This window comes from Taudactylus pleione, unplaced genomic scaffold (assembly GCF_031769625.1).
Source record: "Taudactylus pleione unplaced genomic scaffold, aTauple2 ptg000265l, whole genome shotgun sequence".
NCBI classification, from domain to species: Eukaryota; Metazoa; Chordata; class Amphibia; order Anura; family Myobatrachidae; genus Taudactylus; species Taudactylus pleione.
In genome coordinates this window covers 589,707-607,909 of record NW_028284667.1, presented here as the reverse complement: position 1 = coordinate 607,909, position 18,203 = coordinate 589,707, and the positions used below count along the sequence as shown (strand labels likewise).

General features: G+C 43.8%; 1 protein-coding gene across 1 annotated transcript in view; it reads right to left on the bottom strand.

Moving 5' to 3' along the window:
- Window positions 1-907: 907 nt before the first annotated feature.
- CIP2A (cellular inhibitor of PP2A) overlaps window positions 908-18,203 on the bottom strand; it is an 86,972-nt gene continuing 69,676 nt past the window's right edge. The window contains exons 18-21 of the mRNA XM_088481106.1: window positions 11,329-11,442; window positions 9,786-9,868; window positions 2,996-3,135; window positions 908-1,456 (exon numbers count right to left, since the gene is read on the bottom strand). Coding sequence (XP_088337232.1) covers window positions 1,286-1,456; window positions 2,996-3,135; window positions 9,786-9,868; window positions 11,329-11,442 — 508 coding nt within the window. The 3' untranslated portion in view covers window positions 908-1,285. The remainder of the gene's footprint in view (window positions 1,457-2,995; window positions 3,136-9,785; window positions 9,869-11,328; window positions 11,443-18,203) is intronic.

Here is an 18,203-nt window from a genome sequence, read left to right as displayed (position 1 = left end):
CTTTGAAAACACACCAGTACTTATTAGAGCAAAACCTTCTGTGAAACCTTAAAAATTCATATCCAAGTTGCAAAATAAATGGTATTGTATTCTGTGAGACACCTATTACATATTGTGTACAAATACATACTAAAATAAATATGACTAAAATAAAATTATGTACTTCTGATAAAAGTGCATTTAGGACTTGTATGGCAGAGAAGACCATGACAACTACCTGTTTTGGCAGGGGTTTATATGGTATCTTTAAATAGGATCAAATTATGCAACCTTCCACATTAAATAAAAGTCAGAACATATAAATATGCAATCCAATGTCTAAAAAATGGTGGTGCACTTTGTGAGTAAATACAGTTCATAAATACAAGGAGAAAGTAGTCACTAAGTACGGCACTCTGGTTGGCAAAGAAAAGAAAAACCAGTACAAAGTCAAAATTTTCATTGTTATGCAGATAAAATTCAATAAAGTAGAACCCACCAAATATCATATACATAGGTTCATTAGAATCGCACAAGATATTTTAAGTAAAAAAAAGCTAACAAGACAAAGTAGGAAATTGCTAGTGTAGCAGTGACGTGGGATTAATTAAAAATTATGCTCCTCGATTACATTTGCATAATATTTGAATACTTCTTTGTATATAATCACCTTATGTGGATTATTCCCACAACACTGCTACACTAGCAATTTTCTACTTTGTCTCATTAGCTTTACTTTAAATACCTTGTGTGGTTCTAATGAACTTATTTATATATTTGGTATGTTCCACATTATGGCATTTTATCAGCATATCAATTAAAATTTTCCTTTTCTCTGCCAGAGTGCCGTACTCAGTGAGTACTTTCTCCTTTTTGTATTTATTAACTGTATTTACTCACATATGCACCACCATTTTTTAGACATTGAACTAAATATTTATATGTTCAGACATGTCTTTAATCCATTTGCAGATAACATATAAACCCCAACTAACTGGCTTGGCAAGAATTTGCCCCAAAACATGTTATACTACGTTTGAATAACAGAAGAAAAAAAAAAAAAAAACTGTACTGCTCTGCTCTTAAATGGAATGGATATTTTGTATAGAGTAACAAGAATTAGACGACATGACTCATAAAATGTTAAAAAGTTAGCTTTGTACATAAGTATTGCATTTTTTTTTTTAAAGAAAAGTTAGTTAAAATTGTGAAGCATGATCAATCCTCCTTGTGATGTCCTTGCCCGACCAAGTCTACTGCACACAAACAGCCTCAACAGAAATGCTACATACAAGCATCCACGTTCCTACAGACTGAGGTTCACATTGCCTGTATTCAGTTTGCCACCACTCAGGCTGTGAATCATAGCAATCATATGTGAGTGCTTGCTCAGCTCTTCATGTTGGGATTTCACGATTGCCTCCTTTTCTTCTAAACGTGTTTCCAACTGAGTCTTCTGAACTTCTAATGAAGATGCCTTGAGTGTCAAAAAAAAAAAAAAGTTACACAAGATATAATTTATTCATGTTTAAATCTAGCAAAGGTTAAAAGCAAGATAGACCAGGCCCTGGATCCTAATAAAATGATCATCATGAATGTGGACCAAAATATTGGCCTCGTACATGTGGTAAATTTGTGTTTAAAGCACCTTCTTATTATATGCACATTGACTGATTGTTTAAGAAAATAATTCAAGTCAGAGGACCTGTACAACTCAGGCAATGTCGAAATTGATGCAAAGCGAGTGTTTCAATGTACGAGTAGAGTATTCTTTTATTATTATTAAAAAGTATAGGACACCACAAGAGGTCCGCAGCGCCGTACAGAGGGGATACAAAAACATTCATACAATAAGACAGGACAATGTAAAACAGTACAGTAAAGAGTACATTACACTCAATGTGCATTCCCAACCCACCCCATTTTATTTAAGTACATGTAATACATGAGAAGAGTTAGGGATATGCTGCTAGTTCTCTGTTAAACAAGGAAAAAGTACAAGGTTTTGTCTACACTTTTAACTAGTGTTATTTTTAAATAAGCCCCAGAACTCACTGATAAATTTGAAGTTTACTGACCGTACAAATTTAGGATTTCCAGCACAGGGTTTTCCATAATCTGGTATTCTATTCCTAAAATCTACTCATTTACATTGAGTTACCCATATCTTTTCACACTCAGCTCCTGATTAAGAATCTGGGCTAATAATGAAACAGATTGTTTTGGTGGTGCTTCTAAAAGACACAAGATCATCACGTAGCAATTTCTGTATTTGAAGGACCCTGCAGCAACATAATTGTGATCATTTCCCTAGCCATGTTTGCCACCAAAAGATGGAATAGTGCTCCAGTGAAGGCAGGAGTGCCAGTAACAGGAATGCGAATTTAGTTTTCTCCATTTTTCTGTGTTGCGCCCCACCACTGGAACTCTCCCCCTCCCTCAGAATAATCCACCTCTCTCCAAAGCTTCAACTGGTCTCATATAACCCACTTTTGTATTTAAGCCTTCCAGCTCTCAGCCTAAGTCACCGTTCTAATCCTCCTTGCTCACTGTCTCTCCCCTCTGTCACCCGTCTGCTTCTTGCCCTTAGACTCTAAGCTCTCATGAGCAGGCCCCTCTTCCCTTAAGTGCTCCCCCCCACTTATACCATAATCTCCCCCCATTGCCCACAATGGCACCAAACCTGGCGCTATTTCTGTGGGAATAGCGACTGAATGTTTACTGTAACACGGATCGCATGTTCTGAAATATTTTGTACTTTTTTTTGTTTTGCTTGCTCTATTTCTACTTACTTACTTTGTAGCAGTTGTGGAGCCATATAAAAAAATAGTAGTATAATAATATACAGATACACAATAAGGTTAAGAGAAAAATAATAAGCAAAAGTCTCAAGATAGATTGCAAGGTTACCGATACCAGGAATAATAGAGGAGTCACATTAGAGAAAAATAGCACAATAAACCTGCAAAATAAAACAATGCAGTATCAGGGAAATAAAAAATAAAAAAACTCTTACCCTAATGCTTAGTTCCTTCCTTGCTTGTTCAGTTTTACTTAATTCTTTACGAAGGATGTCAATAGTTTCTTCCAATTCTTCTTTTTCCTTTTGTTTAGATTTAACCTTGTCCTCTAGGCCCTTGACCTTCTGTTGAAAGGCTATATATAAAACAGAAGAAAATTAAATGTCTGCCTTGTTTTGCCTGCAAGGTGCATGCTTAATGATGTCACAAATCAAATAAACACCTAAATCTAAGCAAACAACAAAAAATATGAGATATGGTAAGAACTTACCCTTGTTATCTCTATTTCTACGAAGTCCATAGGGTTCCACAGGATACCTTGGGGTATAGGTGATGACGTCAGTCTTCAGGCACCACAGAGTTAAAGTTTTCAGCCTCCCAGGATGCATCTGGGTCCCTCTCCTATACCCCACCCCCGGGCCAAGGCATCTCAGTTACGTCACAAGCCATAGGAGAAGAAAGAGAGAGAAGAAAAAAAAAATCTGGACACTCACAAGAATCACATTCTCACCATAGGGAGACGGAAAAACCGGTGACCAGAATAAAGCCCATCTGCAGTACAGGTGCGACAGGGCGGGAGTCCTGTGGAACCCTATGGACTTCGTAGAAATAGAGATAACAAGGGTAAGTTCTTACCATATCTCATATTTTCTACTTCAGGGTCCATAGGGTATCCACAGGATACCTTGGGGATGTCCCAAAGCAGTATCCTTTAAGGGTGGGGACGCTCCTGTGCCGAGAGGAGAATCCGCCGCCCGAAGGAAGCATCCTAAGAGGCAAAGGTGACAAAAGCGTAATACCTCAAAAAGGTATGGACAGAAGACTACGTAGCAGCCTTGCAGATCTGAATTGCAGAGGCACCACGTCTAGCTGCCCACGAAGGACCCACAGACCTAGTGGAATGAGCCCTCACCAAGGAGGGAACTGGAAGACCTTCATGAAGATAAGCTTCTGAAATTGCCATACGAATTCATCCTGCCAAAGTCTACTTTGAAGCAGGCCAACCCTTTTAACGGAAGCCATAGAGGACAAACAAGGCGTCCGACTTCCTAAAAGAAGAAGTGCGGTCAACATAAATTCTCAATGCCCGCACAACATCCCAAGTGGCGTCACCCACTGAAAGTCCAGGTGAATTGAAAGTCGGCACAACAATTTCTTCATTGATGTGAAAACTGGATACCACTTCGGGAAGGAATCCCGGACGAGTGCGAAGCACCGCCCTATTCCTATGAAAAATCAGAAAAGGGGGTCTACAAGAGAGAACCCCTAAATCCGAAACCCTTCTGGCCGAGGCAATGGCCAGAAGGAACATGGTTTTAGCTGTAAGCCATTTAAAGTCCACTGAGTCCAGTGGTTCAAACGGCGGTCCCTGGAGAACTCTCAGGACCACAGCCCAATTCCAAGGCGCCACCGGTGGAACAAAAGGTGGCTGAATGCGAAGAACACCTCGCATAAAGGTGTGCACATCAGAGAGCGCAGCAATCCTACGATGAAACCAGACTGACAGGGCAGACACCTGCACTTTCAGAGAAGCCAGGTGAAGCCCATGATCCAGTCCAGCCTGTAGGAAAGCCAACACCCTAGACAGGCGGAACTCCCTAAGGGAATACCCTCTAGGTCTACACCACCGGAAGAAAGTATGCCACACACGATGGTAGATTCTTGCCGAGGAAGGTTTACGAGCTCTTAGTATGGTTTGCACCACGGAGCCAGAAAAACCCTCTGGACCTTAGCATGACCGTTTCAACAGCCACACAGAGTCAGGTCCGGGTGAAGACAAGGACCCTGTGACAGCAGATTCGGTCGTAATGGTAACCTCAGAGGAACGTCTACTGACAGACTCTGGAGGTCGGAGAACCAGTGCCGTCTGGGCCACTCGGGAGCTATCAACAGTAGCGTACCTCCTTCTTGATTTGAATTTCCGTATTACCCGCGGAAGAAGGGAAAACGGAGGGAAAAGGTAGGCAAACTGGAACGTCTACTAAACGGACAGGGCATATACCAGAGACGCCTTTTCGTCTCTTGTTCGAGACCCGTACACCGGCAACTTGTTGTTGTGCCGGGACGCCATGAGGTCTATCTCTGGAAGACCCCACTTGTCCACCAGACTCCGAAAGACGTCCTGGTGTAAAGACCACTCTCCCGGATGCACGTCCTGCCTGCTGAGAAAATCCACTTCCCAGTTGAGGACTCCCGGGATGAACACTGCTGATAATGCTGGGAGATTGCGCTCCGCCCATACCAGAATACGGAACACTTCTGCGAGTGCTGCCCGACTTTGGGTTCCTCCTTGCTGGTTTAAATAGGCCACCGTGGTGGCGTTGTCCGACGGGACCTGCACAGGGTGACCCTGGAGAACCAGCTGTGCCAGCTGGAGAGCTCTTGACACCGCATGGAGCTCCAAAATGTTTATTGGAAGCTCCGCTTCCACCCGAGTCCACCTGCCCTGAAACAAGCGTGGACCCGTGACAGCTCCCCAGCCCCGGAGACTGGCGTCCGTTGTTAACAGGACCCAGTTCACCACCCAGAACGGGCGACCCTTGTTGAGGTGGGTCCTCTGCAAACACCAGGTTAGAGACAGGCGAACGTCCGGAGTGAGCCCCATCGTCTGGGACTTGAGACACTGAGGCAATCCATTCCATCTGGACCGGATCAATAGCAGCAGAGGTTTGGAGTGAAATTGGGCGTACTCCACCATGTCGAATACCGATACCATTGAGCCCAATAACCTCATTGCCGAGTGTATCGACACTCGACGACACTGCAGACAACTGCGCACCCTCAACTACAAAGCAAGGATCTTTTCCTCCGTCACAAAGATCCACTGCTGCCTGGAGTCCAATAAGGCCCCGAGGTGCAGGATCCTCTGAGACGGGGTGAGAGTGGACCTCTGCCCAGTTTGTCAACCAGCCGTGATGTTGCAGTACCGCAATCGTCAGATCCAGATGGTGTAAAAGAAGCTCTGGAGACCCCGCTATCAACAGGAGGTCGTCCAGATAAGGCAACAGTCGGACTCCCTGCGTCCGCAGGAGAGCCGCCATGACCTTGGTGAATACCCGTGGAGCAGTCACCAGGCCAAAAGGCAGTGCCCGGAACTGGAAATATTCGTTGCAGATTGCCAATCTGAGGAACTGCTGATGGCGCAAAAGAATAGGGACATGCAGGTAAGCGTCCTGGATGTCCAATGACACCATATAGTCCCCAGGTTCCAGTGCCAGAATAATGGACCGCAGGGTCTCCATCCGAAACAGAGGCACCCTCAAGGACTTGTTGAGGGCCTTTAGGTTTAGTATTGAACGGTAAGACCCATTGGGTTTCTGCACCAAAAATAGAATGGAATAGAAACCCAGGCCCCTCTGGGAAATTGGAACATGCACTGAAACTCCGGCCTGGAGCATAATGTGCAAAACCTTCCGCAGTTCTGAGGCTTTGCTCCGGTCTAGCGGAAGGCCTGTCCCGAAAGGAGAGGGCATACCCGTGAGAGACCACCTCCTGAACCCAAGTGTCTGTCGTAGTCCTCGACCAGCACTGGGCGAACTGAAGCAGGCGCCCCCCACTTTGGGGTCCCACAAAGGGAGGCCTGGACAGTCAGGCCGCAGGTTTGTTATCTGACCTAGGAGCCGGACGTCTGGTACTCCAGACCTGTTTGTTGGGCTTGGACATGCCGTGGAAAGGACTATACTTTAGGCCTACCTTGGGCCCTGTGAGGCCGAAAGGACGACCCACCAGCACTAGAAGGAATCGTAGCAGATGGAAGACATGCAGATTTTGCTGCTGCCAACGTAACTACAATTTTGTCCAGATCTGGACCAAATAGTACCTGTCCAGACCTTCTAATCCCTTTTTGGAATCCGCGTCCGCTTTCCAAGAACGCAACCATAAGGTGCGACCAGCAGCCGCGGCTGCAGAGGAGATCCTAGAGGTGAGCATACAAATATCTAAGGCCGCTTCATTAATGTAAGTGGCCGAGTCTCGGAGATTGCCCACCAACTCGGTCTGTTCAGCCGAACAGTCAGAGTCCAAAGACGCCTCCAAATTATCCGCCCAGCGCTCCATAGCTCTGGCTACCCAACACACGGCCAGAGCCGGTCTGGATGCTTCCCTGCAAGGGAATAAACGGATTTGAGGCAGATCTCCACCTTGCGGTCAGTGACATCCTTCAAGGATGACTTCGAAGGCATAGGCAACGTGGCACTTTTGACTAGGCGTGTGACATGTGAATCCACTTGCGTAGGGGATTCCCACTTAGAAAAATAATTGAACGCAAACGCATAAGCCACAGCTAAGCGCCTCTGGGGCTGAAACAGTTTACCTGGATTTTTCCACGCCTCCTCTAAATGATCCACTAATTGATCAGAAAGAGGGAACACCGTAGCCTCACCCTTAATATCCTTAAAAAGGCATATATGAATGTGGCCACCGAAGGATCAATATCCTCAATAACTAAAGCCGAGCGGACCGCTCGAATAAGACCAGGGATATACACCTTGGACTTAGCGTCCGGCTCTTTGGTACGGAGAGGTTCTTGGTCAGATAGATCCAGAATCTCCCCATCATCTGACGTCTCATCGTCATCCCCATAAGGAGCAGATAAAGACGCCACCGGCCGTTATGAGGCCGCAACACAGACTCCCCCTGTAAAACATCGGACAAATGCTGAACCGATGTAGTTAGAGTATTAACCCACGCAGGCTCCGGAGAAACCTGGGAAGGGACAGGGAGACTGTGGGGTACCATCAATTGTCTCGGGAACTCCCGCATGGGTGACGACACCACTGACTGCTGGGACAAACCCGTCTGGGTAAACGCAGGTGGCGGAGCTAGCTGGCCCACAAGGGTTGTAAGCGCCTTAGCGAAACAAGCCCAGGGAGGTTCCTGTCCCGGGACCATAATCGGCCGTGACAGTGCCAGGCACTGGGGACATAACCCCTCTGCGTTACCCTCCCCCTCCGCTATTGGTACCTTACATTTAGTACACATGAGCTGGAGAGGAGTCAGTCTCAGACATGATGGTAAGTATGTGACACTCACACCTATACGTATTGGTATAGTGTGAATAACAACCTGCACACCGCGCACCGCAAGGGCTTTGAGCAGAGCAAGATCAGGGACAGTAATAAAGCTGACAGTAGAAAGTGAAAGTACAGACAGCAGGCTAGCAGATTAGTCACATACAATGCAGAAGAAACAAATCCCTGCACTATTAGCGCTGTTTCTCAACTACTCAGACCCTCAGGCTGGTAGGACTCAGCGCTGCATACACTGACCTGTGACAAACAGAGGAGAGGTATGCTGGGGGACCCAGACCGCAATGCCACCACTCACAGGCTTCCAGCAGCGTTCACCATGCTACAAAGATGGCCACCGAGGAGCAGAGGATGAAGCAGGCCGGCCTGGGGGAGGAGCGCTGACACACTATGGCCAATCAGACAGAGCAGAGAGGCTGTGTGCAGCAGGGGAGGCGCCGGCTGTGAGACAGGGAAAGCGCGCTACCCTGGCATGCATTTAACCCCTGGGACGCCGCAGCGCATGCCGCTCAGCAGCGGCCCGCTGTCCCAGGGGGTAGTGGAAGCGCAGGTTGGTCGCCTGGCTCCACGCTGCAGCCAGTCCCCAGGGAGCCCCCTGCCTGGGGACTCAGGACCATGTGACCAGCGGGGACCCACCGCGGGACCCCGCTGCTTACCTGCTATCCCTTGGGATCCGGCCATGGTCCAAGACATCTGGGGGCACCGCTAGCCGTGACCCCAGATGTCTACCAGCATCCCCGGATCAGTACCGGCGTTATGGTACCGGCGGGGTGTAGGGGAGACGGCATGGACGTCAGTACTGACTGTCCATGCTGTACTCCCTGATGTGCAGCCAGCGCTGCCTTTGAAAGAAACTTCAGGGGCTCTTCACAGCCCCCCTCTGCACAGTGCCTCCGACTCCGGCCAGGCACCGACGAAACTGAGATGCCTTGGCCCGGGGGCGGGGTATAGGAGAGGGACCCAGATGCATCCTGGGAGGCTGAACACTAACTCTGTGGTGCCTGAAGACTGACGTCACCACCTATACCCCAAGGTATCCTGTGGATACCCTATGGACCCTGAAGTAGAAAGTTACAAGTTGAATGTATGTACTTCATTTCATATAGAGATGTGTTGGACACCGCAATCCTCAGATTGTTACAGAAGCCTCCAATCACTACAATGTGCTATTGGGGACACAAATTCTTGCACCATGAAACGCTTAGAAAGGAATTCAATTAGCCGCGTGGTTTACCCCGCTGCTAATTGAATGTGCTGCCTGATTCAGTTAGCTGCGGGAACACGCGGGCTAAACCTATAAAGAAAAATCTGCGTTAACGCATAGTGAAACACAGGCTCTGCATTTAACGTGTGGTGAAACCCAGGCTCCAGCACTTTGCATGTAATCTATGGGTTAGCATGCATTAACCTATGGTTTACCGCACAGGGAAAATGCTGATTTGAATAAGCTCTGTGTGGACAAACCCAGCGGCTAATTGAATTGCCCCCTTAGTCTGTGGCTTCCTGCTTGGCCCCACTTCCCCATTTCACATCAAGTCACATGAAGCCCTTATCACTCACTTGGTCTATACCAAGAATGGTTAATGTTGTTGCTTCCCACATGATCAGCACACTCTTTCCCTGAAATATTCTGTGCTGCTTTTACCATTTCAAGTTGATTGTTCCAACCACTTCAAAATTGGGAATAGGAGAACATGCATGCGATAAAGATATCAGCAAAAAGGTGCTATGATCCTTCCTAAACAAGGACACTACTTACTCAGTATTTTGCTCTCCCTGTCCTGTAGCTGCTTTGCCAAGTCTTTTCTTTGGTTTTCAATGTCCTCTAACTGTGCCAGAGTTCTGTAATGCAATTAGTACAACACTCAGCTTGGAGAACAGAATTGCAAATACATTTTGTAGAAGTTACTTCACTGCTGTCGTTAAAGAACAATGCACATAAAGCTGTGCTTGTGACTGCATACAGCATATTCCCCACAGGTATAGGAGACATGGGTAGGCAGAGAAGGATAAATCTGAATACTGGTTCAAAATAGAACAGGGTTATTTTGCCCATAGCAACAATAAAACATTTTCTACTGTAGTTTAGAAAATAAAATCTACATCTTAAAAAAGGAGCACCACTACTTCTCTTTGTTTTACCATTTTAACAATCATGTCCACCATTATGAGGGGTATTCAATATGAAACTTAACTTTACTGTCGAAGTTAACGTTTCATATCGGAGTTTTTTCCTGCGCTAAAGTATGGTGCGCGCTCCCGCTTATCCCCGTATTCAATATAAAATTAACGAAAACTCTGAAGTTGGATTTGCGTAAAGTTACGAATTTTTCCTTAAAATAATTGTAAGACCCCCCTAAAGTTGTAAAAACATGGGGGAACACTATGGGTACCCCCGTTTTAGCCTTTAATTGAAAGTCGGGGATTTAAATAGCCGCAGCAGGTGTTTTTTTCCCGAAGTTGAAGAAGTGATGCAGAAGAGCACTTAGGTTATTTTTTTCGTTTTTTTAAGTGATCCCATCAAATTTGGGGTACATGAAAATGGGTACTAACATATTTTGATGTCCCTAAAGTAAGTTTTAAAAAATTCTGCATTTGTGCACCTTCCGCTATAAATCTATTCTAGAAAACACCTGCTGCATACTTTCAGAATAACCCTGAACCTATTTCCCTATTGTTAATCATTTTTTTCCCGTTTTTTTTTTTCCACCCCAATATTTAAACTAATTTTTTGGGGTGTCATTTTTTTTTTAAACTTTTTTTGACAGTTCTTTTTTAAATGTCATTCCCAGAGGTGCAGGTTATTTTTTTTAAGCCTGCACCCCTAAACCCCAATTCTGCACTTTTTTTCGACACCTATTCAATGGTGATAAGTTATCCTCGTTTTTTATCAAAGACTTTTCAAAACTGCGATAAGTCTTTGATATTGAATATAGTGTAAAACTAAAACCTGCGATAATGACGTCATAGCTCCGATATTAACGCAAAAACGATGTTATCGCTCCCATATTGAATACCCCTATATATCTTCTAACTGCACTGCAGGTAACGGCTGCACTCAACAGAAATGCACTATATGAACTGTTTCTAGGCAGTGCTTTCTATAATGGCAATGCTCACTATGGCAATGCAATTTGTATATAATCCACTGATGTTCTATTTTACACTTCTCTAATTAGACAAAACTGTGTTCCTTTCATAAACTAAATGATACAAGTGTGCCATATCATGCCATGTTCAAACAGGTAATAGGGGAAGAAAATTGTAAAAATAAAATCAAATAAAAAAAACAAATATCTTACTTCTCATTCTGGATCTTTAGAGAGTCATTTAGCTTTTTCATGGTTTCAGCTTGTTTATTTAACAAGTTGTAAGATCCTTGTAGCTCCTTGTACTGCTTTTCACAGACTTCATATCTATAAATTTAAAACATTGTTACTGCAAAACATTTAACCTGTTGTATGAGGACACATCTGTATAATACACATCTAGCCTCCTTGCGCGTTAAACAGCCCTTCTATTCACGCCATGCTATGGCGTGACTTTGTAGCGACAAGCGCCTTTTCGTGCAACTTCTAAACTTCAAATGAGTCATTCACACAGCGATGTGAATATGTAGCACAAGTAGCTTCTGCTGATTAAAATGATATGCAGCGTGCCTATATTTTGTGAGCGACTGCGGGTGTATCTGCATGCAAAATGCTACATTACAGTGTCAGCGGCTGAAACACTAACGTAGCGTTTCGCATGCAGATACACCCGCAGTCGCTCACAGAACATAGGCAAGCTGCATATAATTTTAAACAGAAGCTGCCTATGCGAACTTTTCACATTGCTATTATAATAAGACGCATTTAAAAAGGTAAAAAGTTGCATGAAAAGAGGCTCGGCACTACAGAGTCACATGGAGCTCCCATGTTATGTGTAGCACACAGAGGGCAGATGTATGTGGATACATCTGTAGATGAAAAAAGATATGCCTAACCACACCACTTCTAGAGGACCACAAGTGTAAACTGTACAGCAGGCACATTACCAATCTTTGCCAGTGACCGTGATGGGAAGGACTGGTCAGTTGGGAGGAATCTGTCGTACAGACACCAGATCGTTTCCAGAATGTGTAGAATGTGACCCTTTAGGAGGCTGGGGGCGCACCACTTATGACATCAATGAATGAGAATGTCAGAGCAGCTCTCCACAGCATGTGTTACATCATGTTTAGGGCTCCAATGTATCACACAAACATTCTCTAAGTATACATATTTGACATCCCTATATTCATTATAAGAAATAAGATATAGGGATTTAATTTTCTAACACTTGCTAAGGGAACCAACAACAACCACAGTAGATCCTGAATGAGCGCTAACAGACAGTAAATATTCTGTATAGTAACAGCAGCTGTACAAAGAGGTTAGTCAGACCTCAACTCAGAAAAACGTCTAAAAACAAGAATACAGCGCTGTAGATAAATGTATTGCATTAATATTTAATAATTAAAAAACAAAGAGATTGAATTCAATCAATAAAACTGTCATCCAATCCACCATAAATCACTAGTCCTTGAGTGCTTCGAACCAAGTAAAAGTCCCATAAATTGGTGCTTAAGTGTTATGTATTCCAAGCCAGATAATTACCAAGTCCAATGTCCATTTGTGATTAGGGGGTACTAATTAGCAGTGTTGACAAACTTCCGCATGTATCTGGTCCCCTGGTCAAAGATATGGCAATAAACCGGTATAGCACGTTTCTGGGATCCTCCAGCTGGCACTCTTTGGTTAAAACAGGCGGTGGAGACTGGCAGAACTACCTGACGCGTTTCGCTGTGACAAACCCACAGCTTTATCAAAGGATAAAGCTGTGGGTTTGTCACAGCGAAATGCGTCAGGTGGTTCTGCCAGTCTCCACCACCTATTTTAACCAAAGAGTGCCAGCTGGAGGATCCCAGAAACGTGCTATGCCGGCTTATCGCCATACCTTTGACCAGGGGACCAGATGCATGCGGAAGTTTGTCAACACTGCTAATTAGGACCCCCTAATCACAAATGGACATTGGACTTGGTAATTATCTGGCTTGGAATACATAACACTTAAGCACCAATTTATGGGACTTTTACTTGGTCCGAAGCACTCATGGACTAGTGATTTATGGTGGATTGGATGACAGTTTTATTGATTGAATTCAATGTCTATGTTTTTTAATTATTAAATATTAATGCAATACATTTATCTACAGCGCTGTATTCTTGTTTTTATATGACTTGCTAAGGGAACAATTGTTGAAAGACTGATAATACAAAAATATATTTACTCACCAAGGGTAGCAAATTGCAAAAAATATATATGCAATTTAGCACTTCGGTGGAGAAATTAAAAAAAATAAATACATAAAATTAGTTGCTCCATGCGAAACAGACACTAACTAGTTAAAATTGTACTGGCCTCCAGGCTATTTCTCATCCACTCTAAGGCACTAAAAGGGTTAACACAGAACCAAAGTGCCCAGCACTCAGTTTCTTCTCAGAGAAAACCGGAAAGGTTTATCAACATTTTAGGACTAGGTTCTAGAATGTGCTCTAATTAGAAACTCTGAACTTTACTCCTGTAATCCCATACTAAATCTATTGCTGATAAAGATCACAGTGATTCCTCATAACTGCTACTAGAACAGCAAGTCAGACATTGATATAAAACATCTAACTTACCATGGTGCTTGAAAGTTTGTGAACCCTTCAGAATTTTCTATATTTCTGCTGAAATTTGTTCTAAAACTACCTCAGATTTTCACACAATTCCAAAACGTAGATAAAGGGAACCAAATAAGACGGAAAAAAAAAAGTTAGTCGTGCTCATTTTTTTGCTCGCTTAAGGTCCTTCCACAACGTTTCGATTGGAATAAGGTCAGGACTTTGACTTGGCCATTCAAAAACTTTAAATGTATTCTTCTTTAACCATTCTTTGGTCAAATTACTTGTGTGCTTTGGGTCGTTGTCTTGCTGCATGACCCACATTCTCTTGAGATGCAGCTCATGGACAGATATCCTGACATTTTGCTTTAGAATATTCTGGTATAATTCAGAATTCATTGTCTCAATGATGGCAAGTCGTCCTGCAGAAAATGCAGCAAAACAGGCCCAAACCATTATACCACCAGCACCACCACCACCACCGTGTTTTCACAGATGGAATGAGGTTTTTATGCTGGAATGCAGTGTTCTCCTTTCTCCAAACAGAACGCTTCTCATTTAAAGCAAAAAGCTCTATTTTGAACTCATTTGGCCACAAAACATTGTTCAAATAGTCTCCTGGCATGTCCAGGTAATCTTTAGCAAACTGCAGACAGGCAGCAATGTTATTTTTGGAGAGCAGTGGCTTTCTCTTTGAACAACAATGGTGTGCATGGCAGGATTGCAGTGTCCTCCTGATGGTGGACTCATGAACATTAACATTAGCTAATGAGAGAAAGGCCTTCAGTTGCTTAGACGTTACCTTGGGTTCCTTTGTGACCTTGCAAATAACTGGATGCCTTGCTCTTGGCGTGATCTTTGTTTTTGATCGATCACTCCTGGGGAGGGTAATAATGGTCTGGAATTTCCTCTAGTTGTACACAATCTGTCTGACTGTTGATTGGTGTAGTCCAAACTCTTTATAGATGGTTTTGTAACCATTTCCAGCCTGATGATGAGCATCAACAACTCTTCTTCGGAGGTACTCAGAAATCTCCTTTGTGGAAGTGTATCATGCCACAAACAAACAGGTTTTGAACAACAGACTTTGATAGATCCCTGATCTTTTAAAAACACAGGTTGTCCACTCACACCTGATTGTCACCCCATAGATTGAAAATACAGGACTCTAGTTTCACCTTCAAAATATCTTCTAAGCCTAAAGGTTCACATACTCACAGATATGTGATATTAGATCAGTTTCCTCAAAAAAAATGAGCATGTCTAATTTTTTTGTCTCATTTGGTTCGCTTTATCTACTTTTAGGACTTTTGTGAAAATCTGAGGTACTTTTAGGCCAAATTTCAGCAGAAATAGACAATTTTGAAGGGTTCACAAACTTTCAAGCACCACTGTATTTCCTCACTGAAACCACTATTAAAAAAAAATAAATTTCTAATACTCACCACAGACTTTCTCCGATTCCATGGGGGACACTGGAACACTGGGGTATTAGGAGTGGGACCGAGGAACTTAGCACCTAACTTGTTTGAACAATGGCTCCTCCCCCCTTCTATATCCCAGATGCCCTAAGTATTCAGTTATTTACTAACAAAGCCCAGAAAGGAGAAGAAACCTTCAAAAAAACCTTAATATGTTAAAACATGCAAACTGTAAAATATTAAAAACAAAGTAGCAACACCTGCACTGGGGGGGCATCCAGTGTCCCACACGGAATAGGAGAAAAGGATTTTACAGCGAGTACAAAAAAATAAATAAATCACATTTTATCCTTCTTCTGGGGGGATACTAGAACACTGGGGATGTCCCAAAGCTGTCCCTATGGGAGGGGGTGCTGTATTGCAGTACGTAAAGCTTTGCATCTCATGACACGAATGTATAAAATTTGTAGAACATTGCAAACGTATGAATGGGCGACCATGTTGATGCCCTACACAGCTGCTCAGCAGTGGCACCATGCAGATCCACTCAAGACACTCGTTTAGTGAGCAGTAACATGCTCAGGGGCTGGCCGATAAGCCGCAGCACATATGACCTCTATCTCCAGTGGACTATAGTTTTTTGTTTTTTTCTGCTGAGCGTCAAAAAGCACAAAGACTTTCCATTCAACAAAAGGTATTTAGTTTGCTTAAAGGTGCATTTCCACTACACGATATCGCTCCATGAGCGATAATGTGTAGTGTGTCCCCAGAAGTGGTGTGCTCAATGTCCTTAATGACATTGAGCACCCACACTGAACGATACCAATCATGATATCGTTCAGTGACGTCACCCTCCCTCATCCTTGTACTTGCAGAACCTGCAAGTACGGGTGATGTGCAACGACGTCAATGACCAGTGGGAGCGTGCATCGCTGGTCGTTGACGGCTTATCCACTGGCCGATATAATGAAGGATTACGATATAGTTAGCGTTCTGCTGTTCAGAATATCAGCTAGTGGGTAGGCGGCTTTAGATAGATTCGAAGGGCTCTCGCTACATCTAGAGACTAGGGATCTGTATATGAATCAGAATCATCTACAGCCCGAAACCTCAATTTTTGATTAATGTGGAATCTTGAAGCCACTTTAGGTTGAAAAAATGGCTTTGTTCATAAAACTGTTACATTGTGACGGAATACTAAGCTGGTACCTGGTATATGGTGTCTTACCTGGACTGAGCACTGAGTAGAGCATTGTATAGTGGTGTCTTACCTGGTCTCGGCGGCAGTGGCGTCTCCAGCGTAGTCTTCCATATCCCGACAGTAACGCAAGGTGCATTTCCTCCTCCAAGTGCCTAACCCTAACCCTCCTGGCAGCATCTACGCCCATCAGTCAGCCTTCTGAGAATGTCAACATGTTGACATTGAGGAGGTTGAAATGGTGCCTGTTGACATGTTGATATTCAGGTGTTGACATAGTAACGGTCAACCATTTGACCGGATCCACCATTTTGAATGTTTTGAAGTATATACTTGGGGTCTTCAAATTTAAGATGGGAAAGAGACAGTTTTCTGGCTTCAAAACCAGATTGCTGAGTAGAAACCCCTTCCGCTATTATGCTCTGGGACTGGAATAACAACTTCTGCCTGGAGTAGATCAGTTACTGCCTTTTTTTAAAGCTTAACGTCTTTGGTGGTCCTTGATTAGAGCCGTGGTAAAGAAACAGCGAGGAGTCGTCTGCAAAAGATCTATTATGTAACCCCTCAAATAAATTATCCTTAGCCACATATCTGATATGTTCTGGGACCACCTGTACCAAAAAAGGACAAGATGGGCTCCCACCAGAGAGGTCCCTAAGTGAGAGGGAAACCAGTCATGCAGAGGGTTTGGCAGATGGTTTAGAGGCCGGATGACATCCTGTCCAAGCCGTCTTACTCTCGAAAAAGTTCCTTGATGGACAGATTGTTCTCTGGCAGACACCTCACCTCATATTGCCAAATAAACAAAAGGAACAAAATGAATTCCTTTTGGCCTGTGAGAGCAATCATTTTGTCAAGCTTGGCACCAAAGAGAGGAGCTTCCAGTGGCCTTTTAGAATCTGAGTCTGCTTGCCAGGATCACAACCACAATGCTCATCTAGGCTCAACAGCAGATGCAAAGATACTGGAAGAAACTATAGCTGCATCAAGATAATTAGCACACTCCTTACTATGCTCTACAAGTTGTAGAAGGTTTGATCTAGGAGGGCAAGAAGAGAGACCATGAGATAAAGCGGTTGAAAAATGATTTGCTAACTAAAGCAGAAACTAAAATTGGCAATAAAAGATGCACCAGCAACTATATAAATAGCCTTGTGGGTGGATTACATTTTCCCATCTGGACTATCCTTAAAGATAACAGCACCAGGAACAGTGGTTTTCTTAGATAAAAAAATGAAACCGTAGTCCACAATAGGAAATCGTAGTCCACAATAGGAGTATCATCCCATTTAGTTCTATCCATACGGGATAAGGCGTAAAAAGACTTTAAACGCCAAGACACCTGGAATTTTTCCAGATGTTACCATGTTTCAGTGAGGAGATCAAGTTGAGGAGAAGAGACGAAAAAGATGGAGTCTTGAATTTTCAGAACCTGCTTAACTGCTATAAGGGCCCCCCTAATATTGCCTGCATCGTCTTCTACAAAAGAAGATTGCTCAAAATCAGATACACACTGATATTCTTAATCTAAATAAGAATCATCTGAAGCAGAATCCTCCTAAGATTAAAGGATTCTGGGCAGCTGGAGTATCTGAGACTTAGACACAGACAATGATTCTAATAACCTTTCCAGGGATGGAGACCTGGACTAAACCTTGCACAGAACAGGCTAATCTCCAAGACCGTAGAGGTTCTTATTCTGTTGGGGAAGCAGAGGGAACTTGAGAAGGAGCAGGTGCTGGATGCAGCATCTGAGGTGGGCCTACAGAAGGACCACCACGTGGCTCTGAAGCTGCAGCAAGTTGCTTCAGTAGTTCCGCAATAGCAGAAGTCAGGGTGTTAGCCTATGTAGGGGTCAACATGCCTGCAGA